The following is a 27,392-nucleotide window of genomic DNA, read 5'->3' on the forward strand; positions in this document are numbered from 1 at the left end:
CCGCATAGTGTTGCAGGTATGGGATGATTCACAGCAACTGCGAAACTTTCGCATGCATAAGGCCACTTTCCTTGAACTTTGTGCGTTGCTTTCCCCTGCCCTGAAGCGCAGAAATACCAAGATGAGAGCTGCCCTGATAGTTGAGAAGCAAGTGGTGATAGCCCTGTGGAAGCTTGCAACGCCTGACTGCAACCGATCAGTTGGGAATCAATTTGGAGTGGGCAAGTCTACTGTGGGGACTGCTGTGATCCAAGTAGCCAATGCAGTCACTAACGTTCTGCTATTAAGGGTAGTGACTCTGGGAAATGTGCAGGTCATACTGGATGGTTTTGCTGCAATGGGGTTTCCTAACTGTGGTGGGGCAATAGATGGAACACGTATCCCTATCTTGGCACCGGACCACCTTGCCAACCAGTATATAAACCAGAAGGGGTACTTCTCAATGGTGCTGCAAGCACTGGTGGATCACAAGGGACGTTTCACCCACATCGACATGGGATGGCCAGGAAAGGTGCATGACGCTTGCATCTTTAGGAACTCAGCGCTGTTTGAGCAGTTGCAAGAAGGGACTGACTTCCCAGACCAGAAAATTACTGTTGGGGATGTTGAAATGCCAATAGTTATCCTTGGGGACCCAGCCTACCCCTTGCTCCCATGGCTCATGAAGCTGTACCAAGGCAGCCCGGATAGTAGTAAGGAGCAGCTCAACTATAGGCTGAGCAAGTGCAGAAGGGTGGTAGAATGTGCCTTTGGACATTTAAAAGCTCGCTGGTGCTGTTTGCTGACTAGGTTAGACCTCAGCGCAACCAACATTCCCATTGTTATTGCTGCTTGCTGTGTGCGCCATAATATCTGTGAGAGTAAGGGGGAGACATTTATGGTGGGGTGGGAGGTTGAGGCAAATCTCCTGGTGGCCGATTTTGAGCAGCCAGACACCAGGGCAATTAGAAGAGCACAGCTAGGCGCGCTGCGCATCAGAGAGGCTTTGAAAACCAGTTTCATGACTGGCCAGGGTACGGTGTGACAGCTGTGTGTGTTTCTCCTTGGTGCAAGCCCACCCCCTTTGTTGATTTTAATTCCCTGTAAGCCAACCACCCTCCCCCCTTCAATCACAGCTGGCAAAGGAAATAAAGTAACTATTGTTTTGAAACCATGCATTCTTTCTTTCTTAATTAAAAAAAAATAGTGAGATAACTGACAAGGTAGCCCGGGTGGGGTGGGGTGTGGGAGGAGGAAAGGACAAGGCCACATTGCTTATTGTAGCCACACTACAAATCAAAACTATTTGAATGACAGCATTCTGTTGGTTGAGCCATCCTCTGGAGTGGAGTGCCTGGGTGCCCGGAGCCTCCCCATCCCCCGCCCGCGTTCTTGGACGTCTGGGTGAGGAGGATATGGAACTTGGGGAGGAGGGCAGGCAGTTATACAATTAGCCTCAGCATCGCTTCCTGCCTCTGTTCTTCGCGCTCACTTAATGCTTTCCTGGCCTCTGCCACTGAATGCCTCCATGCATTAAGCTATGCCCTATCAAGTGCAGGAGGACTGCATGAGCTCGGAAAATATGTCATCACAAGTGCATTTTTTTCGCCTTCTAATCTGCCATAGCCTCAGGGACGGAGATGATAGGGGGAGCATAGAAACATTTGCACCTGGAGGGAGATAAAAAGGGAGAGTAAAATTTAAGATGTTACATTTCTGAGAACAAAAGGGAGACTCTTTCACAGTGAATCAAGCAATTCACAGCACACGTGCTTTAGGTACAAGGTCGCATTTTGCCTTTTATGTTGAGCCCCTGCCGGTATGGTGACATATCTCACACAGCTGGGCAACAGAATTCGGTTTCCAGGCAGCCATGGTAAGCCTTTTGGTACGCGGGGTTGGCTTCTTCCGCCTTCATAACATGTGGGAATGGTTTCAAACTGCAGTGCCATCCTTTCCCATAGCAAGCAATGGCGATTGGGTTTCACATTTAAAGGAGGAGCTGCGGTTTTCGGGTGGATGTGCAGCACACACCTCCCCCCACCCCACCTCATGGCTATTCTCTGGGATGATCCCTTCATCCCTCCCCCCACCACGTGGCTATTCTCCGGGATGATCCCTTTTAGCCAAGTGCAAACAACCCAGCATGAACGGGGTCCTTTTACTGTTCCCTTACAAAAGTTCCCCTATTTCAACCATGTGACCATGAATGATATCACTCTCCTGAGGTTTCAGAGTAGCAGCCATGTTACTCTGTATCCGCAAAAAGAAAAGGAGGACTTGTGGCACCTTAAAGACTAACAAATTTATTTGAGCATAAGCTTTCGTGAGCTACAGCTCACTTCATCGGATGCATTCAAAAATAAAGACCAAATGTTGCTTGAATGCGACCAAAACCCAGGACCATTCGCTGCCATGCTTTGTGCTGCAATGATTCCAGACTACTTGCTACTGGCTTGGCGTGGTAAAGTGTCCTACTGTGGAGGACAAAATAAGGCAGTCCTCCCCAGAAACCTTCTGCAAAGGCTTTCAGAGTACCTCCAGGAGAACTTCAGGGAGATGTCCCTGGAGGATTCCCACTCCATCCTGAGACACATTTACAGACTTTTCCAGTAGCTGTACTGGCTGCGAATGCATCCCAATTCTTCAGGGAAAATCAAACATTAAACACTATTGCTTTTAAACCCTGTACTGTAGTTACAAATGTGCACTCACCAGAGCTGTCTTCTCCGGCTTCAGGGTCGGGGATCCCGCCTTGGGAGGGTATTGGCTCCAGGGTGATGAAAAGGTCATGGCTGCCAGGGAGAACAGATTCACTGCTTGCCTGCTGTGCATTCTCCTCTTCCTCCTCCTCATCCACAAAATTCTCCTCCCTGTTGTGTGAGACTCCCCCCTTGCAGGTGTTCACGGACAGTGGTGGGGTAGTGGTAGGGTCCCCCACTAGAATGCCATGTCGCTGATCATAGAAACAGCATGTATGGGGGTCTGACCCAGAGTGACCGTTTGTCTCCTTTGTCTTCTGGTAGGCTTGCCTGAGCTCCTTAACTTTCACACAGCACTGCTGTGTGTCCCTGTTGTAGCCTCTCTCCACCATGCCCTGTGCGATTTTGGCATATATATTAGCATTTCTTCTTTTTGATCGGAGTTTGGCCTGCACAGATTCTTCTCCCCATACAGCAATCAGATCCAGTGTCTCCCTTTCGGTCCGTGCTGGAGCTTGTTTGCAATTCTGGGGGGACTGCATGGTCTGCTGAGCTTGCCATGCTGACCAAACAGGAAATGAAATTCAAAATTTCCCGGGGCTTTTACTGTGTACCAGGCTAGTGCATCAGCATTCAAAGTGCTGTCTAGAGCGGTCACATTAGAGCACTCTGGCATAGCTCCCGGATGCCAATACTGTGGAATTGCGTCTGCACTACCCCAAATTCAACCCAGTAAGGTTGATTTTAGCGCTACTCCCCTCGCCGGGGAGGAGTACAGAAATGGATTTTAAGAGCCCTTTAGGTCGACGGAACAAGGTTGGTTGGGTAGATGCATTCATTTTAAAATTGACCTAACGCGGCTAAATTCAACCTAACTCCGTAGTGTAGACCAGGCTATGGCAGCCCTGTGTGAAAGAACTGTTATGTTTTGTGATCTAGAAGAGGGTAACATTTTCAAAAGTGACTTGGGCACTTGGGATCCTAAGTCTCATTGAAAGTCAGTTGCTCAGTATTAACAGTTGAGGTAAGGGCCATGCTAAAATTTTGGGAGTAGGGTGAGCTCAAATTAGACATGTAGGATGGGAGTTTCAGAATCAGTCAGTTAACCTGACTGATCCCATTGAAGTCCATAGGAGTTTTACTATTGATTTCAGTGGGAGCAGAGGTAGGCCACTGGCTAAGTGTTTTTGACACTTACCCATAAACTCTTAAATACAAATTAAAGTACTTTTCAATATTGCCATCTCTTTTTTTTCTAAATGTAAACTGTGTTTTAAAATGTTTTATATTTTATCTCGTGGTTCTAAATTTAGGGGGGAAGTTATTTTGGAATATGATTTTGTAATATTCTGTTAACATTTTATTTTATTTATTTTTTAGTCTATCAGCCTACCCATTTCATTCTTTTTTTTCCAATCCAAGTAAATAAGCTAATGTCGGATATGCTCAAGTGCGTTTTTTATCATTCTGATGAAAGGAATTCTCTGAATATAATATACACTACAGGGATACTCTGGCATCTCTTTTGAAGGGTCTTATGTAAAGATTACATTAGCAGAGATTTCTCAAGTGTAAATCTCTTTTTTAAAACCGAGTAAAAAGGTATGTGTACGGAAAAATATTCCGAAGAAGGTGCACGTGTGGAGTTGTGATTCAGTAAAAGAAGGTATTTGATTTAGACCTCTGTTCAGGAAAGTGTTTAAGCATATGCTTATGTACTTTCCTGAATCAGGGCCTCAATCAGTAAACAAAAGAATTTGTAAACATCTGTACATTTCATACTTTAAACAGACAGACTTTGTTCACTCCTTGAAAAGACAGGATATGCTCAGGTTTACATTTCTAGCAGGAGAAGTTCTTTTAAAAACAGCTGCATTCACAAGCCGACTTAAGATAAACTTCATCAAACTGTGTCTTTGCCAGCTTTTTCCTTTATAATATATGATTTCATGTGCTGTATTATGCAGCAGAAGGGAACCCTACTTTCTGCTAGCAATCGAAGTGCATAACTGGATGCTGACAATTAGGTGAACTGATACCCCACAGGCTGCTACCAGTGTAATAGTGTTGTACTCTTTCAAAACCTGAGTGTGGTGTATAGCTCTATGTGCAGCTAAGTATAATTACTTGTTTCTCCTTTGCGCTGAAGAAAAGGTTGAAGCTAAGGGTAATTTTTTTTTTTTTCGAAATGGGGGATAAGGAATCAAGTGACTATACTATGTAGAACAAATATTTCGTTCCCTTCCTCATTTTTTTCAGTTTCCATTCCTTTCTTCCATTTATACTCTTCTCTCTTTTTCCTCTAAAGTTGTTTCATGAAGGCACTGTCCTTCCAGTTGAGGTCTGCTAAATACTGTTCCCTTTGTAATGCCATCTGAAACAGCCAAGATGGATTGCTGCTCCAAATTCTTCTCTAATTGAGTACTCTGCCACCTTGGAAGCTAAGGACCACATTCAAGAGTCAGACTCTAATCCTCTGGTTGTAAACTCATGTCTCTGAGGATTTTCTTGTGTAGAAGCTAACATCTGACTATATTTCAAGGAGAAAACAATTAAAGAGATTACAACACACTGCAGAAGTTTGTGGGACACTTTCCTATGCACTGTGCCCACAGGATGAAACTCAATCATTTGGCACCTTTTAGGAATATCTGAAGTTGCTCTTTCTTAATCTATGTAAATATGCATAATTTGGTATATTTTAAATTGTAGATATATTTTGTATCTGTTCATTCGTTCTTTTCTGAGAAATAGACCAGGATCTCTGTGCCTGAAGTGCATAATTTTGGTTAGTGTCCCTTTGCTGTTTCAGCCCATGTTTGTTCTGCGGTAATTCAACCAACCATGTTCTCAGTAGTGTGCACAGTGATGCATGCAGGCACGCTTTAGTTAACAAGCCTGTGTAGCAATTAATTTAAACTAGTTTGGAATAGAATTTTCAAATCCTGAATTTCAGTGATATTTGTGGGACAGAGAATAAGTCTTGCCCATATGCTCAGGGTTTAGCTGATCACCATATTTGGGGTCGGGAAGGAATTTTCCTCCAGGGCAGATTGGAAGAGGCCCTGGAGGTTTTTCGCCTTCCTCTGTAGCATGGGGCACGGGTCACTTGCTGGAGGATTCTCTGCTCCTTGAAGTCTTTAAACTACGATTTGAGGACTTCAATAGCACAGATATAGGTGTGAGGGTTTTTTTGTAGGAGTGGTGGGTGAAATTCTGTGGCCTGCGTTGTGCAGGAGGTCAGACTAGATGATCATAATGGTCCCTTCTGACCTAAATATCTATGAATCTATGAATGAGGTCCTCACCCCCTCTCTGCCAGGGTGCCATTAAAAAGGGCTCTAGAAGTCCTATATTCACACTGGGGGAAGATGACTCCAGCATAGACACTGTGGAAAAACCACCCTAAGGTTGTCTTCTGAGCCCTCCTCAAAAGCCCTGGCATATGGGGGTGTGCCAGGCAATGTTGGTCAAGAGGGTTGTGTCAAGAGAGGGGCCATAATAGGCAGTGCTATGCCCTAGCAAGGCTTCAGTCATTTCAGTAGAGCACCATGGGATTGAGAGGGTGCAAAGGTGGCTTAACGCTTCTGATCTCAGAATTGCACCCAGCATTTAAAGAAAAGGAAAAAATTGGAAAGTCACTGTTCTGATGCCATCCCATGTTTGATGTCCTTCATCTGCGTTGATATATATTAGAAATCTTTGACACTGTTAACGTAAAGAGCCTGATCTTGTCACACTTACTTCTGCTGAGTAGTACCTTACTCCTTGATTAGTGCTATTAATTTCAGTGGGTCCACTTCGGTGGGAGTAAGAATGGCAGCATCAAGCACATAGTGTTAAATTACTTGTAGTCACAGAATATTTTTCTGGCTAATGAATAGAAATTACTCATTTCAAACTTATATAATGATGTTTTCCCTCCTTTACTGCAGGTGGTGGAAATGGACTTTAAGAAGCTGTGACTCAACATTTCATCCTTGAACTACAACGGTTTTTTGGTTTTTTTTAATCTGATTGCACTACAAAAAAGCTGCTAATGGGATAAATGCTGAGAAGTTTCAAGAATTGACTTGAAATACCAAAAGCCATTATTGAAAATCAAGAAGAGCTTGAACCTACATCAGTATCATTCAGTGAATATTATTTCCTCACAACAGAATGGCAAGTAAACGAAAATCAACTACCCCATGCATGGTCCTAGCAAGCGAGCAGGATCCAGACTTAGAAATGATATCAGATGTGGATGAAGGACCTCCTCTACTTACACCAGCAGAGAATGCTACAGCTGAGAGTATATCAAGTGATGAAGACATTCAAGAATATATGGATTCAGACAATCAGCAAAATAAAAAAGTTGAAGGTGGCTATGAATGTAAATACTGTACATTTCAGACGCCAGATCTAAATATGTTTACTTTTCATGTTGATTCAGAACACCCTAATGTAGTATTAAATTCATCCTATGTTTGTGTGGAATGCAATTTTCTTACCAAAAGGTATGATGCTCTTTCAGAGCACAATCTGAAGTACCACCCTGGAGAAGAGAATTTTAAACTGACCATGGTGAAACGTAATAATCAGACAATCTTTGAGCAAACAGTGAACGATCTCACTTTTGATGGGAGTTTTGTGAAAGAGGAGAACGGTGAACAATCCAACACCTCAGAGATCCCCTCATCAGGAATCTCAATTAGCAAAACTCCTATTATGAAAATGAAAAACAAAACCGAGACTAAACGAATTGCTGTGTTCCACAATGTAGCTGAAGACATTCCTGGTGAAGAAAAGGAAACTGAAAATGAGCCAGACTGCGAGGAAGTAGTCGAAAACCCACAATCAGCAGTTTCCGAGTCCAAAATGAACAATCCAGCTGCTTGCGGTGCAGCAGATACAACTAGCCCTGTAATGACGCCAGCACCCGTGATTCAACCTGGGGTGGCACAGGTAATAACTGCTGTCACGGCTCCACAGAACTCTAACTTGATTCCAAAAGTCTTAATACCTGTAAACAGCATTCCAACCTACAACACTTCTTTGGATAACAATCCTCTTCTGCTCAACACCTATAACAAATTTCCCTATCCAACCATGTCAGAAATCACCATTCTCTCTGCTCAAGCTAAATATACTGAGGAACAGATTAAAATATGGTTTTCTGCCCAACGTCTGAAACATGGTGTGAGCTGGACGCCAGAAGAAGTGGAAGAAGCAAGGAGAAAGCAATTTAATGGCACTGTGCATACAGTACCACAGACAATTACGGTTATTCCAGCACACATTTCAGCAGCTGGCAATGGTTTGCCATCCATCTTGCAGACATGCCAAATCGTTGGTCAGCCAGGTCTTGTCCTCACTCAAGTTGCTGGTACAAACACATTGCCAGTAACAGCCCCTATAGCTCTGACAGTAGCAGGAGTCCCAAATCAGACACAGTTACAGAAGAGCCAGATCCATACCGCCCAGCCTGTTGCAGAAACCAAGCAAGTAGCTGCCATTCCAGCCCCTCAGCTTATCAAACACGAAACCACGTTAGTAAATCCAGATTCATTCGGCATCCGTGCAAAGAAGACGAAAGAACAGCTGGCGGAATTAAAAATCAGCTACCTTAAAAATCAGTTCCCTCATGATTCAGAGATTATTAGGCTCATGAAAATAACAGGCCTGACCAAAGGAGAAATCAAAAAGTGGTTCAGTGATACACGATACAACCAGAGAAACTCAAAAAATAATCACGGCATTCATCTCAACAACGATTCTTCCACCACCATTATTATTGATTCAAGTGATGAAACAAACGAGTCCCCAACAGTAGTCACGCCACAACATAAGCAATCGTGGAATGCGTTCCCTGATTTCACCCCACAGAAATTCAAAGAAAAGACCGCTGAACAGTTGCACAACCTCCAAGCAAGTTTTCTCAGTAACCCTATCCTGACCGACGAAGAGCTGAATAGGTTAAGGGCACAAACTAAACTGACCAGGCGAGAGATCAATGCCTGGTTTACAGAGAGAAAGAAAACAAATGCTTTAAAGGAAGAAGAAGCTGAGTTAAAAGAGAGCAGTACAAATAGTTCAAAAGATGAGGCTGGAGAAACCTCTCAGGGAGAGGGATCTGTATGGCTACGGTCAGGGGGTTCTGCAAACAAGGTGGGTAAAAAGTCACCAGAGCAGTTACATATGCTTAAAAGTTCATTTGTCCGTACTCAGTGGCCATCCCCACAAGAATACGACAAACTGGCAGAAGAAACTGGCCTCCCGCGATCGGACATTGTTAGCTGGTTTGGAGATACTCGCTATGCCTGGAAAAATGGTGGTTTGAAATGGTACTATTACTACCAGGGTTCCAGTGGGAATTGTATGAATGGTCAAGGCTTTGTCAGAAGGAGGGGGAGAGGGAGACCAAAAGGAAGGGGAAGAGGAAGGCCTCGTGGGCGGCCTCGGGGAAGCAAAAGGATAAACAACTGGGACAGAGGATCGTCAGTCATCAAATTCAAAACTGGAACAGCGATCCTTAAGGATTATTATCTGAAGCATAAATTCCTCAACGAGCAAGACCTTGATGAACTTGTTGCCAAATCTCACATGGGATATGAGCAGGTCAGAGAGTGGTTTGCAGAAAGGCAAAGAAGATCAGAGCTAGGCATAGAGCTGTTTGAGGAGAATGAGGATGAAGAAGAAATGCTGGATGATCAGGAAGAGGAGGAAGAAACGGATGATAGTGACACTTGGGAACCCCCCCGACATGTTAAGCGTAAATTCTCAAAATCAGATTGACATGTAAGTTTGGGGCTTGGGGCAAAAAACCCATAAATTATATCTGACATTATTTTGAAGAGCCAAATAGTTTTTAAAGGCTTTCCGTTTTAGTGAACACCTGCCTAGCATGTTCCCTCCACCTGAGAGAGTGGACAAGATGCTACCTGTGCAGCCACCAAATATTTGCTTCCTGGCTAGCAGAGATGGATATGCTCAGTGCTAACTCAGGGTTTGGAACTATAAATCCAACCCAAATTCTGCTGCTGCTCCTCCTCCTCCTCCACATCACTGCTGAGGGCTCATCATTTAAGTGACTATTTATAAATATTTAATTGCCTTGTGTTTAATTCCAAAAAAACACAGCTGCATTTTTCATTGTTATAGGAGAAAATAACCTGCTCTTGGAGGAGGAAAATATAAAAACCTAATGTCTTTTTGCAAACCTCGCTTTACCTCCTAAGGCTTCAGAGCTTTTGGTGTTTGTTTTTTAAAGGAAAGAATTCAAAAACAGAAAAGAAGGGGAAAACTGTGACAAAGGAATCAATAACCACAGGGGTGAGGATTAATTGGTTTTAGAAAATAGGTGAAATGAGTGTCATGTTTTTCAAAGTGTTTCAGGTTTACGGAACTTGTGCTGAAAATGTCTTTGTTATCATGAGCTGAGTCAGTTTAAATGTAGGGCTATAAGGTGCTGTTCATTAAACTTAATCAGCATATCCAGAAATCCATTCTACATCCATTTAATTTAAATGCATGGTAGACCTGATGTGATCCATATCAGCATTCATTTTTTGCTTACGCATTTGGTTTTATGTTGGAAAATGGTAACATAAAAGTCCTTGAAATCAAGTGCAGTATTCTGAAAAAGGTAAATATGCAGACAAGTTAGGAAAGTTGCTTTAAAAACTGTTCAGAATCAGCTGCTTTGTTTAGAAACAAAGACATGAAAAGACAGGGCAGAGATTAAAAGCAAAGTCACTGAATGTTAGGAAAAACACTTCAGCTTTTTAAAGTAGCTATGGCAGAACCCCAGTATTTTAATTCCTAGAGAAAATTAAAACATGACTGCTATTGCCTCTTAGTCTTTGGGTGTAACAAATGATATGTGTACACATCTCACTTTTCATCTCTAGTGGCAGCCCAGCTGAACGATTTGCATGCAAGATTAACCATACTCCATCCTTATGGATTCAGCCCATCAGTGTGATGATTACTTCCATGAATGTGTAGGGCAATAAAACTACACAGTCAAGTATTCTGGTTTCAACTCAAAGTTTGACCTACCTGGACTGAACTCCAGAAGTATTTGAATCTGATAGGGAATGTCTTCTGAATCTTAAATATTAGTTTCTCTAAAAATCAACCACTTGGTCCCAAGAAAAAAGAATTTTCCAGTGCTTGAACAGACCGCTTTAAAACAATGGTCTAGATTCACTAAATACCGCTCAGGAAGGTGCCTCACACTAAGGATAGGCAGTCAGTGTTTCTACTGCCATCTTCCCTTATTTCCTGCTGGAAGGAGAAGCAACTTAAAATTTCACTAGGTCTTTGAATTCCACCATGGAGAAGAGATGCTGAAACAATATTCCTGGTCCCCTGGCCAGTGCTGTCTACTTTTTGGGTGGCATTAGTCCCTACAAAAAACATCCTGTTATCACACACATTCTCCCTTTGTGCCTTCTCCCCAGTGGGCACCCTGCTTTCAGGGGCCTATAGAAGGCAGCGTAAACCTGAGTCAAATCTATCCCAGTGTTTCTGCACCTTCAGTAACCAAGTTCAGAACTCCTGGGGCTCTCTTCTTCCTCGCAGAGTTAAGTGGTGACAAAAGATCAATCACTTTCCCTCTGACCGTGAGCTTCTGAAGCTGTGGAGACCAGTAGCTCTTACAAAGCGCTCGCTCGCTCTCTGTTTATGGCTGACAGATCAAACAAAAAAGAGGGGAAAAATATGCTTTCTCTAGGAAACATCTTGCAGTGGACTATTTGTGTTTAATTTGTGCTCCCTCTCCAGACATATCTGCAGCCACCTCTGTAATCTGATGTCTAAAGTGCTGGCTCAGCTGCAGGAGGATACTCTGTCTGAAATTCCAAAGCATGTGATCGAGTGTGTTCTCCTTGTCTGTTCAATATTACAGACAAATGTTAAGGCAGTATGCATTTGAGCATATGTTGCAGGATTCAACTTTGGAAGTATCGGGTGGCTTGAGGGACCAGAACGAGCACCAAAAGTCCAGCAGTGTGATTGGTCTTTTGTTGGTACCTATCACTGTGAGGATAAATTATAACCCCTGCAATAAATGTAATTACCAGTTACAACTTTGGGGGAAGCACACTGATGTTTCCAGTGGAGTTCATGACCCTGGATATATGCTAGTTTGACAAGAGATCAATATGCTAGTTTGACAAGAGATCAATATCTGGCCTATTCTTTTTGGGCTTCAACTTCTAAAACTGTCTCAGTGATTAACAAATAGTCTTGTTAGGCTGATGCTGATATAGATGAGGCTGTTGCGCAAGCTAGAAGAAAAATATTTTTAAAAAAAGTCATGTTAATTTCAAGCTCCATTGCGAATATAGGGTCAAAAATCAGTGTTTGCCAAATGGGAAACGACAAAACCAGTAGGGAGAGAAACGCTATTTTTGAGCTTCCAATAATATTAAACCCTGAAAATCCTTGGCACTGTCTCTCTATTAAGGCAAATCCAGACTTTGCTTCTTTAGGGGTGACCAGAAGTTTAGATTTTTCTTTTAACATTGTTAAAATAAACTTTTTCCTGTTTTCTTAAGAGATTGTTTTTAGGCCAATATTGAACTGAACTTTTTAAAAAATGTGGTATGATCTAATTGGGAAGATCTCCAGATCACTTTGGTTGTGGTCTCTTAAATATCACCACATACGAGATGAGAGAGACATGAAGGGATAATAGATTTAAGTATTTATTCTGATACTCCTGGGATGAAAGTCTTTCAGTAAGATACTCTGAGGATTACTTTTAACATATACTGGGTCAGATTCTCAACTGGTATAAATGTTATAGCTCCATTGACTCCAATGGAGTAACAGTGACTTACACTAGCTGAGGATCTGGACCACTACCTCTTTGAATTCTGGAAGATGTAAAACAAAACAAACACTAGGGGCCTGCTCATGGGAAGCGTTGAGCATCCACCACTCTTATTAAAGACAAAATTGAGTGTTCTGAGCCTCCCAAGACTGAGCATGATGATAAAATCATAGAATCATAGAATATCAGGGTTGGAAGGGACCCCTGAAGGTCATCTAGTCCAACCCCCTGCTCGAAGCAGGACCAATTCCCAGTTAAATCATCCCAGCCAGGGCTTTGTCAAGCCTGACCTTAAAAACCTCTAAGGAAGGAGATTCTACCACCTCCCTAGGTAACGCATTCCAGTGTTTCACCACCCTCTTAGTGAAAAAGTTTTTCCTAATATCCAGTCTAAACCTCCCCCACTGCAACTTGAGACCATTACTCCTCGTTCTGTCATCTGCTACCATTGAGAACAGTCTAGAACCATCCTCTTTGGAACCCCCTTTCAGGTAGTTGAAATCAGCTATCAAATCCCCCCTCATTCTTCTCTTCTGCAGGCTAAACAATCCCAGCTCCCTCAGCCTCTCCTCATAAGTCATGTGTTCTAGACCCCTAATCATTTTTGCTGACTAGAATAACCAGTGACGTTCCTAGGAATTGTGTGCGCTCAGCACTGCTCATAATCTGGCCCTATTAACAGACCCTTAAAAAAAATAATTACCATTTATAGCATTTATACATTTCTGTGAAGAGGAGGGGGTTCCTTCTTATGGATGCTTCTGTCATCTCACCACAACTGACATGAAAATGAATCACTAAAAAGTACTGTCTGTGTGGAAGACTTCAAGATTGTCTGTTTCTGTAATTGTAGCAAAGGCAGGTAGGAAGCAAAATGTACTTTACAACAGTGGCTCCAAAGTCTTGCTGCTCAGCCCTGCGATGCGCTGCTGATGCTTGCCTCCCTCTGTGGGTTTGTGTCTGCTTGGAAATTGACTGAAATAAACTATTCTGGAATAATCATCACTTGGATTAAGCTAAATCAGAGAAAGGCACTCTTATTCTGGAATAAGAGTGTCCATACAGAGGCTTATACTGAAATAAATATTTCCAATAATTATTTGGGAATAGCTATTTTGGTAAATTTCCAAATGTAGAAAAGCCTTTATTATTTCTGTAAAGCTTGGAATGTCAAGATCAGAAGTAGCCTAGGCTCTCTGTGATGGCATTAAAGCATGTACTGTTGAGTGGGAGGTGTGGGGGAACTGTCTTGTAGAGCTCAAGTCTTAGCCCTAGGTAGATGGTGGAGTTGAACAAAAAAAAGATTAGGAACCAGTGTTTTAGAATGCACCTGTGAATGTGGCTAGCTGAGAACAAATACAGAGCCAGAATGTTCTCCTTCCTTTTCCTCTGATGTTTCTACCAAGAATATCTGATCTGATTATGTAGTTGCTGCTGCCTTTGAATCTTAGCTGATGGAAAAATAAAGACGTTTCCATGCCAGAATGGGGAGAGACATGAGACATGAAAAGAAATGGGTGTCTGGGTGGGCTCATGGTCCAGTGTTACCACAGTATGCTGCCTCCTAGGGAATCCCTCAAGCACTATGCAACCAGCTCATTTGGCTGTTAAGGAAGAGGGAGTGTTTGATATCTTTAAAGTGATCCTCTCCTACAGACCCAGAAGTGCTGTTGGCTGGCTGTAGAGGGAGTCAAAGCCAGCCTTCCGTGGCCACATGGATGAGAACCACCAGATACAAGTCCTTTGAGAGGAGGGGCAAATGAAGAAGCCTGGAAATTTTTCTTCACTTGCCCAGCAAAAAATCCACTTCTCTAAAATTTCATAAGCAAACCGTGATCCATTTCTTGTTCTGTCAGAATAGCAAGGGGTGTAATAAGCTAGGTTTTGTGCCCCTCTCCTCCCTCACTTTAACTATTATGAACTGCTGCATAGCGTTGAACGCAAAGAAGGAGCTAATTCCTTTTCCTCCCTTTTTTCTACATAGTGATGGAAGTTGAGTGATTTTTCCCAATACACGATAAAGTTGGGCCACTCAGTGGGTGCGTTTGTCCACCAGACTATTGAAGTTGCTTTTGAATAAATTCGTACGAAGCTTCCCTACCGAGCTGTAATATTGATCGCTGGGGATCATGTGAATGCAGTACGCCCCGCCCCGAGGAATCTTTCACATGTTGCTTACAGACTTTGGGCAAAATCCTCTCCCCGTTGTGATCGCTGGGGATCTCTGATGCAGCTGAAGAGATTTCTTTCTGCCGTACAGGGTTGGGGCAGGATTTCTGGAGCCACCGCACAAGAGGTACAAAGCCCAGAGGTGTGGATCCATTAGCTCTTCTCCCCCTGAAGTGGGAACACAGCAGTAGCTAGGACAGTGGCAGTCTCAGGCCACGTAATAGCTGTGCTGCCACTCCTCAGCTCAGGGCTGGGGAGGGGTATTGCCCCTTTCGCACTAATGGATCACTCTGGTTGGGAGGGAGAGGGATAGCTCAGTGGTTTGAGCTTTGGCCTGCTAAACCCAGGGTTGTGAGTTCAATCCTTGAGGGGGCCATTTAGGGATATGGGGCAAAAATTGGGGATTGGTCCTGCTTTGAGCAGGAGGTTGGACTAGTTGACCTCCTGAAGTCCCTTCCAACCCTTATATTCTAACTAATTGTGATGCTACAAACAGAATTGTGACCATAGGTGAGAAATACCTGGTACATAAATTTTAATGGCGGGAGGGATAGCTTAGTGGTTTGAGCATTGGCCTGCTAAAACCCAGGGTTGTGAGCTCAAACCTTGAGGGGGCCATTTAGGAATCTGGGACAAAAATTGGGGGATTGGTCCTGCTTTGAGCAGGGGGTTGGACTAGATGACCTCCTGAGGTCCCTTCCAACCCTGATATTCTATGGTTCTATGGATGCTTAGTGTTTCCTTCGGTAATTATGACATGCTTAGCTTCAGCCACCTGACAGCGGTGGAGCCAGCACCATACCTCTATATATTCATAGTACCTCCCAAAGAGAGAAGGCAAGTTTTCCAGCTGCTGTCTTGCTAATACCCAAACCCCAACCTGGAAGCTTGAAAACTGGGCATGCAGTGAAATAATATTGACTGTCGGGGATTTAACTGGGCTTTGCTTGGCAATAGGGCTTAAAAAACATTAGCTACTAATGAAGAGATAGGAATATTAGTGATCAAGAGATCAATAAATATATTGAAAATTGTTCAAACTGGTAGAATCATATAAACTACAGATGGAAAAGATCTATGAAAGAGTCCATTCCCTATCCCTCCCTATGCAATGCTGGATTGTTTCCTGCTCTGTCTAGGTTTTAAATACCTTGTGTGTCATAGGATAAACAGACTTCGCAAATAGTATAGCAGGGGCTTCAAGTTACTTTGGAGCTTTTGTACTGTATTAGTATTATGGAGAAAATGACTCAAAATGAGGACAGTTAAAGAAGAAACAAATTAATAATAGTTCTTTGCACTTTATATAGCATTTTTCATCCCACCATCTCAAACCACTTTACAGAGGTGTGAGATTATTATCCCCATTCTGAAATGGGAAAACTGAGACTTAGAAGGGTTAAGGCCTATATTCTTAAACTTAATGGCCTGATGTTTCCCAGGTATTGAGTTCCAGTACATGCCACTGACTTCAGTGAGCTCACTGGGTGCTCAGCACCTCTGAAAACTCGGCAGTTTTTTAGCTCCTTGACTGTGAGTACTAAAGTTTGAAAAATTTGGCTTAAGCAAGATTCCCAAGGTCACAGAGTGGTCATTAATAATTCTATGGCACTCTTCACAGGAGTATGGATTAACTTGTGTCCTGGCCAAGTTCCAGCTTTGATCATTGCATTCAGTACCTGAATTCTCTCTGCAGTTTGTTAGATATGGTACTTGCCTTCCTTTGCTGTCCTAAACTATTGTGTGGTGTTGTGCCTTTTTTCCACGCCACCTCCACATTTCACCCTAGAGCTGGCAGCACTATAGTTGTGGCTGAAATGGTGCCTGGATCTAATAGTCTGTCTTATATTTCAATTTCAGTTTGCAGAGCATTTGGAGGTGAAAGGTGCTATAGACATCTTGGGTTTTATTTATCACAGCACAGTAAATTAAGTTGAGATATTATTTGCCTTCTATTGAGTAAAGTGTTCCATGTGCTTCTTCGGATCAAAAAGATTCCATGATACTTTCCCTAAATTATCTGCTAACATAACGGGAAAGCATGAGTTGCAAAGCCATCAGCTGTGTTCTGACAAGACAAACCACAGGAATTCCTGGTATGTTATGACTTCCAAGTAGCTTTCTTCCTTAGTCCCAGCTTCTGAAAATGTTTCTAGATATGTCAAGTAGTCTGATCTGGGCATATTTGCAGTTTGTATAATACCAATATTAAAAATTAGTTGTCCTCCCTGGGAAGGCTTTATTTATAGAAAATGTTGCACTGGATTCCACTCTTCATGTGCACAGGAGAGTTAACAGGAATCAATATGGTTTACATAAATGATAGTGCTCTGCAGTTTTCAGTAACTGCAATATATTTGTGTCTTGTTTCACATGTGAAATGCAATCAAGTTAATGCTTTGTAGGGTATTTGAAGTACAAGAAAAGTGATTGACTAATGACCAGAAAAGCTTTGGGAGGTGAACAGCATGTAGCAAGCGGTATGATCTACGTCTGCTGTATGTAATCATGTTAAAGGAAGCCGTTGTGGCATTTTAGAAAAAAGCGTTTCTCTTGAATGATTCTGTAGCTTACAGTGTCTTTCCTTTGTAGCTGCCCAAAGTGGTGAAGGGGAAGCAAGATATCTGGTTTACTGTGAATGGGCCTAATCTTTCGTGAAACCAAGAAAATTTTGGGACACACACAGGATTGAATACTCAAAAGGATTGGAACTTAGTGTTGTGCCAAAGTTAAACTACTGCAGCTGGTAGAAGTTCTGCACTGTAAATAGAAGACTGATTAAAAGACTACTTGTAAAACAAATTTTAATACAGTACATTTTTATTCTGATACATGATGGAAACTTTCTGTTTTAGACCTTTTTTGAAGGGGCTTCAGTGACCACTAGATTTTTGTCCGGCTTAATACTGTACGTTCTAGTAAGATGGGCTTTATTGCCTGTGGTCTTTGATATGTGATTAAGCTTATAGCTTTGAGTGACCAAACATTTTACAGAGTAAAAGTTCTTAGAAAAAGTAAATGTAACTGATATTTGTGTCTTATTTATCAGGCTCTGCACAAACTTTGAAAGTTGTACATGCACTTGTACAACTTCCACATACGATTGGGAATGCATGGGATTCTTCTCAATATTACAAAACTAAGCCTTATGGCAGTATGGATCATTATGGATCATTATGGATCATTATGGATCTTGTCTCTGGATTTCTTTTTTTTTTTGAGGTGAAGATATGAATGAGTGCCACTGTTAAAATATTTGTAATTTCCATTATTGCTTTCAGTAGAGGCCTAGTTTGCTTTAATGCCTGAAGAAAACAACAAGGGAAAGAGGAAAATAAAAAGAAGCTGCCAGAAGAATGAATACTGAGGGAACCACTGAAATAAACTTTGTACCAAAAATTTGAAAACAGAAATAATGTAATACGCTCTTACTGAATGTGTGTGTGTGTGTGTGTGTGTGTGTGTGTGTTTATATAAGGATTATGCAGACTGTCTTTGTTCAAATATGTAGCAGTCCAGAGCTTTTCTAGCATCATTCTCTTTGTTAATTGTTAACTACGTTACCATGTCAGGAGGCCTGGAACATTCATGTAAACTCTTTCTGTTAAGGCAGATGCACTTCATTCATATTTTTAAAATAATTTTGGGAGGATATTTTTAAAGATGACAAAGGGGATTAGGCACCCAATTCCCCCAAATGTCATTGGGAGCTGAGCACCTAAATCCCCTTTGTGCCTTTTGAAAATTTCCCCATTTGTGGCTACAGGACTATTTTTTAAATGTGCTTTTTCTTCAGAGAAATTTTTTTTGAAATGAGCATGTTCCATTTAAAGCCCCGCTCATGTACAAATAACTGCAGAGAAAAACTTGCTTGCCTTCATTCACACAAACTTCCAGTTGGAGCCAGTACGTGAGCTTAGCCTGAATAAGACTAAGGGCTTGTCTACATGCACAAGTTATAATATTTTGACTATACTAGTATACTTAAAGTGGAACAACTCCCTAGCGTGAATGCACTGATATCTATATAAGAGTGGTTTACACTGGCATAGCTATTCCCATACACTAAGAGGAATACGCATCCCGGTGTAAAATCAACCTGATTATTGATCGTTATACCAGTCCAAAAACTATAGACTGTTTGTTTGAGCAATCTGTTTTACACAACTCATAGAATGCGACATCATAAAGAATGTTTTTTACTTAAGCATTTGTCAACTAACAAAAGAGTTACAGAGGAGCCCTGAATATGCATGCTGCTGTCATTTTTACAAATGGTTACCTTTTTAAACTACAGCTTTATTAGTGATTCCAAAATACTGGGATTTAGTTGATGTTTTCGCAACAGCCCAGCTGGCTTTCTGAGTTGGTGTCTTTATTTCTTTTTCATACTGCTGTCAATTACTATTTTTTTAATAATGTAAAATATGCAGAAATTTCGTGCACTGCTTTATTTTTCTTTTTTACTCCGTAGAGCACTCTGAAGTGTAATGTTAAATTGCTGTTTGGGGGGAGGGGTTTGTTTTGTTTTGTCTTTCAGCATTGCTGATTGTGGTCTTTGATCTATTTGACAGTTTCTTAACCTTTTCAGCTGTTGAACAGATTTGTTGTGCTTCAGGTATTGTAAAATGAAGCCTTTGAATATATTTATATTATCATCTGTTTCCACTGCAATAATGTTTAACCATCTATAGTTGTATATAATTCTTAACAGTATGTGTTTCCTTACAGGCTCAGTGCTTAATGCTGATCTGATGTTTGCTAGCTTAAAATATTTATTTGACAGAGAAGAAGAAAAAAATCTGTCTTACCCAGTTGATTTGTGTCTTTGAGTGCATAATAAAGGTCAGCATTCAGTAGTAATTTTCTTTTTAGTGATTTTCCATTTTCTTAAATGAAAATCAAATAGTTATAAACAGAAGTATAGTAACGCCTCTCTTAAGGGATAAACAAAAATGGGTTACTTGGCAGAGATGGTCTCTAATCCAAGTGCAGTCACGCAGTACTTGAAGCCTTTAAAGATACTTTTAAAATGGAGCGTTGCCTAACAAGACCCTGACCTTGCAATTTGTTGCATGCAGCAGACTGCTGCACCCATGTGGAATCCCACTGATTTTAATGAGGCTCAACATGGGCACAGCAATCTGTCTGCACAACAACGAAGTGCAGGAACAGGTGCTATATCTATATTGTGTTTGTGCATTTGATGGAAGTACTTTGGGCCCCATTTTCCACTTGCCTTGTGTAGTCACTTACACCTGTGCAGAGTGAGTGTAAAACACTATCATTCTGAGTTGTTAGCAATTTACACTTGCTTTGCCTAGGAGTAAATTACTGTACAAGGCAGTGGAGAATCAGATCATACAGCTACATCATTAGTTTAACTGTTGCCTCTGTATAGTGAGTTTCCCCTGTGGTCTCTTCACACGAGAGGGGAGAGAAGAAACACTTAAACAAAACAAAAGTAAGGAAAGAAAAAGAAAGAAAGGAAAATCTGACTGTTAAAGCAAAAATATTGGGAGGGTGACTTGGGTAGGTATAGTGCCTGGAACTACTTTTAAATTGTCTAGCTTGTCTGAAGGTGTCCCGTTAAGACAAGAAACTGAGACAAGGTTGTAGGAAAGGCAGCTCAGTTTAATAGATACAGTTACGACTTCTAAGCAACTAAATATGGCTACCAGTACCCAGAAAAAGTTTTTTATAAGAAATGGGCAAAGCTCTGAGCTGCTACCCGGGGCACTCCTGGTCCACTTCTGGCTGCACAGGCTCACAAAAGGGTTCTGGAAGAGCTTTTTCAGCAGGATGGGAACAGACCTTTAAAGTGAAGTGCCCGCACAAAGACACACACTCAACACAGGCTTCATCTACTGGTTTCATCTTGAGCAACATTTAGTATGTGCTATAACTGTCTGGATCAGTGAAGCAGGTCAGAGTTCTGAATCAGAGTGATCTGGAAATGCCGGATGCCAAACCTGTATATGAATAATACTGTTTTAAAACTCTTCCGTCATGTTCTCACTTAGATGGTTGAACCCATTGGGGTGTGTGTTTTGCTGACCGTTTATCTTGTTAGACAGAAAATAGTTGCAAAGCACTTTGAAGCTGAAAACATCTGCATTCAGTGCACCATTTGGGTAAGGATGGCTTTATTGTTTTTGTGGGGTCGGGAGGGAGGGATTATGACCTAGTAACATTGTTTAAAGTCAATCTGAAGGGACTATAGTGTGTTAGGGTGGATCAGGAAATTTAATTTGCATTTTTATATGCATTCCCTCTTCACCATTCCAGGTAAGTGTTTACTTATAAAGGTTTGGGCTTCTGTCAACAGCAATAATTTCTTAATCTCTGCTTTACTGAAATTCCCTACGGGCTTCTGTGAGCTAGGGGAAGAAGTCCCTTCTCTCTGAGAGCCAGTGGATTGGGAAGGGCTCCCTGCAAGCTGCTCTCAATGTCACCGACATGGCTCCTAGATCCCTGGCTACTGCTGTGGTTCTTCGCGTGACGGTCCCTATGTGTACCCCATACGTTGGATATGCACGCACTCCATGTGCCTAAGTTTGGAATTTTCTTGCAAGCAGAGTCTGTTGGTCTGCACATGCACCGTAGCTGCTCTTGTGCTCTGAACGGATAGTATAAAGGAGGGTGCAGGTTAATGCCTCTCCAGTTCCTTCTTACTGCCGCATGGGCTAAGCTGGACTCTTCAGTGTCCTCCGCGCCTGTCTATTGCGTCAGGCCTGTAAAGAGTTTTAGTATTTTTGTAGTGTAGTTAGATGGTTGTTTCTCCTTTTTTCCTCACCCCAGGAAATGGCTGTGATGCAGTAGGGAGCGGTGTTGACCTGGGAATGTGGCAGGAGAGTTTCACTGGGGATGGGAGACCTGAGAGCCTGTAACCTGAGCCAGGAGCGGGATGGGGGAGGTAACACCTCTGCCCGGGAAACTGGACAAAGGCTGCAGGAGACCCCCTGCTGGAGGGTTTTTGGTTTCAGTTTTCTGCTGGGTGATGGAATGCAGGGAACCCCAAGGCTGGGGTCTAGGCTCCCTCCCCCCAGAAGGACTGGACTGAGGGGTCCTGGTTGTACCAACAAGCTCTGTTTTAGACTGTGTTCCTATTGTACAATAAACCTTCTGTTTTACTGGCTGGCTGAGAGTCACAATGAATCCCAGGAAGAGGGGTGCAGGGCACGGACTCCCCCACACTCCGTGACAATTGCCTTCAAGAACTGTGTTTTCTGGCCTTGCTGCTTTTCTGTGAGTGACTAACATTAATGCGGCCTATGCTGCCTGGGTGAGGTGCACATCTCAGCGGAGTGCAACACCTGCCACTCCTTTCCCCCCAGAACTCGTGAGAGTCGGGAACTGAGACTTAAGAAACACCTGATGGAGAAAGCAATGAGACCCCCAGATCTTTGACCTGGGTCCTCCCTCAGACATTAGTGTCATCAAGCAGGCAGAACGTCCCAGAACAGGAGATCAGGAATGGAGGCTAAGACTTCTAAGCCTAAAGAGGAGGCTTCCCAGGAGAGTCAGGGGCACTCCAATAGACATGGACAAACCAACTTTGTCAAAGACTGCCCTGAAAAGAAAGGATCCCTCCCCAACTCTGTCAAAGTTAGGAAAGCCTGCATGTATGGGCGCTAAAGATGTAAGTCTTAATTAATCTTGGCAAGAGAAAGTGGCACTCAAGGGTACAGATCTGCTGGTTCCAATATAGGTTCTGTTAGCTAAGGCTAAGGACAAGCATCCTCCAGTGCTCCCTTCCATATCTAGAGCCAACATTGTGCCTATAACAACAGGGTCCCAAATGGATCCAACTTCCGCTGTGACCAGAGAAGCGCCAGATCTGACAGCTCCCACGATGGACTCGCTGCACCTCAGGGTGGTCTGAGACCTGTGTCTCTCCAGAGGACATTTTTGCCCTCCTCTGTCCTCATTCACCCCTCCTGTAGGGATCATGTCTATTCCAGGACATTGTTACTCCAGAGGAAGAGCCTATTTTGAGGATGCAGAATCCAGTTTTCTATTGCAGCTACAGCTGTGGGGACAGCAGCATTACAGTCAGCTATCATTTCTGCATCCTCACATCCACCCCATGTTTGACCACTGCTTGTTAATCTCTCTCCTGTGGAATACACATAGGGACCATCACTCGAAGAAGAAATGGAGATTATTTACCTGTAATTGGAGATTCTTCAAGCTGTGTGGTCCCTATCTTCATTCTACTACCTGCCCATCATCCCCTTTGCTGAGCATTAGCCAGATTTGCAATAAGAGTAGGAACTGGAGAGGCATTGGTCCACGCTGTCCTTTACACCCTCAGTTTGGAGCATGAGGAGAGCTATGGTGCATGGGTCGACCAATGGATATTGCTTACAAGAAAATTCCAGACAGGGACATGGTGCACATGTGTAACCCACATGTGAAATATGGAGAGGGACCACACATCTTGACGAACCTCTAGTTTCAGGTGATCTCCATTTATTCAGTCAGTATCTTGGCTCCAGGCTTCTGGACTATCAGTTGAGGTTAATCAGCAGAATACCATTGGAGACCCACCCTTTAAAGAGTCCAAACTTATCAGCATGGACACAGACACCTTCTCCACATAAAGCTTGAAAGGCAACACTATAGGCATTGAGAATTTGTGTCTGCAATAAAAATAGGTTTTAGCAGGTGCTCAAACGTTACAGACCACACACGGCCTGTACAACCACACAAGGCCTATCCTAGACCTTCAGAGCCTTTGACGAGGAGATCCAAACCTCACGAAAGGGGACCACTCCCCTCTATGACTACCCAATCTGCACCTCCTTCTCAGAGACGGTTTTGACTGCTTTGTTGAGGGAATCGAGCAACCGATTTCCCTGGATCCTCCACTGTACAATTCTACCACCCACCCGCCTTTTGGAGACTGACTGTCCCACTTCCTGCCTGTCTGGAAGCACATCACCTCAGGCAATGGATACCAGAGATGGCTGACATGGGCTATTTCATCCACTTCCTCTATTGCCATCCCTCTTCAGGGCCCCATCTCACAAGGAGCTCTTAAAGCAGGAAGTCCAATCTCTTCTGCTCTTAGGGACAATTGATCAGGTTGCCTCTGAGTTTGCCAGAAGAGGGTTCTATTCCAACTATTTCTTAATTCCCAAGAAGGGTGAAGGGTGGAGGCCAGTTCAGAAAATTAAATGCTTATTTCCTCTCACAGCACTTCAGGATGACTCTAGCCACCATAATTCCATCCTTGGATCCAGGAGACTGGTTTGTCGCCCTTCACCTCCAAGACATGTGCTTTCACATAGCTATCCACTGCTCCCACAAGAGTTTCCTATGTTTTGTAATAGGCTTTTCTTCTTCGAGTGCTTGCACATGTCCATTCCAATGTAGGGGGTATGTGCGCGCCCTGAGCACACCTGCTGGAATTTTTTCCCCTCATCATATCCGTTGGGTTAGCTCCAGCACCCTCTGATGTTGCACACTCGTAGTGCCAGTATAAAGGGCCCTGCTGACCCCACTCCCTTTCAGTTCCTTCTTACCACCCCTGACAGTTGCTGGAACCCTTCATTGCTCAGGCAATCCTTCTCCTAGTGGTTGTTTCTCCAGTTTTTAGTGTAAATAGTTGTATTTTAGTTAGTTTTGTAGTAGTTTTTAAAACTTAGGCAGTTTTGGATGCCCCGTGCTTCCTTAGTGGGGTTGTCCGCTTCCCCAGTGCCAGGGCATGCCTCGTTCGCCGGGTTTCAAGCCCTGCGCCTCCTGTGGTAAGTCTAAAATTGTCAGACACGTAGATGAACATAATTTGTTGGGGAAGAGTCAACATGGTTTTCGTAAAGGGAAATCATGCCTCACTAATCTACTAGAATTCTTTGAGGGGGTCAACAAGCATGTGGACAAGGGGGGATCCAGTGGATATAGTGTACTTAGATTTTTCAGAGAGCCTTTAACAAGGTGTCTCATCCAAGGCTCTTAAGCAAAGTAAGCTGTTATGGGATAAGAGGAAAGGTCCTCTCATGGACTGCTAACTGGTTAAAAGATAGGAAACAAAATGGTCAGTTTTTAGAACTGAGAAAGATAAATAGTACTGGGCCCAGTCCTATTCAACATATTCATAAATGATCTGGAAAAAGGAGTAAGCAGTGAGGTGGCAAAATTTTGCAGATGATACAAAACTACTCAAGATAGTTAAGTCCCAGGCAGACTGCGAAGAGCTACAAAAAGAACTCACAAAACTGGGTGACTGAGCAACACAATGGCAGATGAAATTCAATGTTGATAAATGCAAAGTAATGCACATTGGAAACATAATCCCAACTATACATATAAAATGATGGGGTCTAAATTAGCTGTTACCACTCAAGAAAGAGATCTTGGAGTCATTATGGAAATATTCTTATTATGGAAATTCTCTGAAAATATCCACTCAACTTGCAACGGCAGTCAAAAAAGCGAACAATGTTGGGAATCCTTAAGAAAGGGATAGATGATAAGAGAAAATATCATATTGCCTCTATATAAATCCATGGTACGCCTCCATCTTGAATATTGAGTGCAGATGTGGTCATCCCATCTCAAAAAATATATATTGGACTTGGAAAAGGTTCAGAAAAGGGCAAAAAAAATGATTGGGGTCTGGAACGGCTGCCATATTAAGAGAGATTAAGAAGAGGGAGACTTTTCAGCTTGGAATAGAGACGACTAAGGGGGGATATCGTTGAGGTCTATAAAATCATGACTGGTGTGGAGAAAGTAAATAAGGAATTGTTATTTACACCTCATAACACAAGAACTAGGGGTCATCAAATGAAATTAATAGGCAGGAGATTTAAAACAAATAAAAGGAAGTATTTTTTCACAAAACGCACAGTCAAGCTGTGGAACTCCTTGCCAGAGGATGTTGTGAAGTCCAAGACTAATAGGGTTCAAAAAAGAACTAGATAAGTTCATGGAGGATAGGTCCATCAATGGCTATTAGCCAGGATGGATAGGGATGGTGTCCCTACTTCCTGTTTGCCAGAAGCTGGGAATGGGCGACAGGGGATGGATCACTTGATGATTACCTGTTCTGTTCGTTCCCTCTGGGGCACCTGGTATTGGGCACTGTCCGAAGACAGGACACTGGGCTAGATGGTCATTTGGTCTGACCCAGTATGGCCGTTCTTATGCCTTTGAGCAAACAACATTCAAGCTGTCTCAAGTGCTTGGGGAAACTCGTAGGAAAGACCAGTGGCAAATCTGCAGGCATTTTGGGCTCCAGACCAAGAAGGAATGAGCTACATGACTGAAGGTCCTCCTCATGGACTCAGCACTGAGCACCTCAGTCTTGGTGCAAAGTGGTCTCCAAAGGCTCGGGACTTTAGGCACCGACCGTCTTCCCCAGTACCTCAGAAGAAGCACCGTAAGCACCAAGAGAAGAACCAGTCTCTGGTCCATCTGGCCTGCCAGGCATTTCTTCTTCACATAGCAGACAGGACTGTTTTGATTCTCACGGACAATCAGATGGCTATAGTCTACACAAACAGGCAGGGCAGCACACATTCTTCCCCACGTGTCAGGAAGCATTCTGCCTGCGGGAGCTCTGCATTGCTCATTCCATCAATCTAGAAGCAGCTTACCTTCTGGGCACACAGAACCAGCTAGTATATCACCTCAGCAGGTCTTTCTCCTTTCACCAGCAGGTCTTTCTCCTTTCTCTGACCAGACATCGTGAGGGACATCTTCCAACAGTGGACTTCCTTATAGACCTGTTTGCCATGTGCAACAACAGGAAATGCCATCAGTTCTGCTCCCTTTAAGGTCACAGTCTGGGGTACCTCAGATGTGTTTCTGTTGCCATGGTCACGATTTCTGTACTATACATTTCCTCCTATCCTGATGATTCACAAAGTTCTGATAAAGATCAACCAAAACCAAGTGCAGGTCATTCTGGTAGCTCTAGCATGGCCCAGACAGCATTGGTTCACCACCCTCTTAGGCATGTCCATGGAGTCACCACTGCAGCTTCCGCTGCACCCAGACCTGATCTCCTGGGACCATGGTCAGCTGCTGCACTCGAATCTGAGTTCTCTTCATCTGACAGCCTAGAAGCTCCAGGGCTGAATCCGGAGGAACAAGCTTACTCGGAGTAGGTCTGCAAGGTCCTACTAGGCAGTAGAAACCCCTCCCCCAGGGCTACCTACCTTGCAAATGGAAGTGTAACCCTTCTGCCTGTCAGAGTTAGCAGCAACAAGGGCTGGGTTCAGTATCTAGGGGTTCCTTTTCAATAACACAAGGCAAAACCGGCTTGATCCCCCACCCAGTGACCTGGGACAATTACATACCACCCCCCTGGGCACCTCTAAGAGGCAATGCTTCCTCTCTCGCAAGCACAGAGCCTGAGTGTAGCAAAAGCCTTTTAATAAAGGAGGGAAACAATGTGGCATTATGTGGGAAAACACCACAAACAGGATTCATAACATAAACCATGAGCAAAAAACCCACTTCCAAGCAAGTGTCCTTTTCTCCTCAGGGTCTTAAGTCCAGCAACCCAATAGCCACCCCACCGTTTCTGTCCTTTGGTCCGTGCAGCATCCAGAGTGGTTCTTGAGTCCAGCAACCCAAAAGTCACCCTTCCCACAGTTTTCTACCCTTGGTCAGTGCAGCCCCAGAGTTCAGAAGTTCATCTGTAGAGTTTACCTCCCAGCCTGAGTGGAAGGGGAGGGGAGATAGAGGGGCACCTTACATGCACCACT

General features: G+C 43.2%; 1 protein-coding gene across 2 annotated transcripts in view; it reads left to right on the plus strand.

Annotated features, from left to right (window-relative positions):
- The window catches only part of ZHX1 (zinc fingers and homeoboxes 1), a 43,693-nt gene extending 24,176 nt beyond the window's left edge, over positions 1–19,517 (plus strand). For both annotated transcript variants that reach the window (XM_077809833.1, XM_077809834.1), the window contains exons 4-5: positions 6,617–9,461; positions 17,266–19,517. In XM_077809833.1, the coding sequence (XP_077665959.1) occupies positions 6,843–9,458 (2,616 nt within the window). In that variant the 5' untranslated portion in view covers positions 6,617–6,842 and the 3' untranslated portion in view covers positions 9,459–9,461; positions 17,266–19,517. The remainder of the gene's footprint in view (positions 1–6,616; positions 9,462–17,265) is intronic.
- The last annotated feature ends 7,875 nt before the right edge of the window (positions 19,518–27,392 follow it).

Source organism: Eretmochelys imbricata, chromosome 2 (assembly GCF_965152235.1).
Source record: "Eretmochelys imbricata isolate rEreImb1 chromosome 2, rEreImb1.hap1, whole genome shotgun sequence".
NCBI lineage: Eukaryota > Metazoa > Chordata > Testudines > Cheloniidae > Eretmochelys > Eretmochelys imbricata.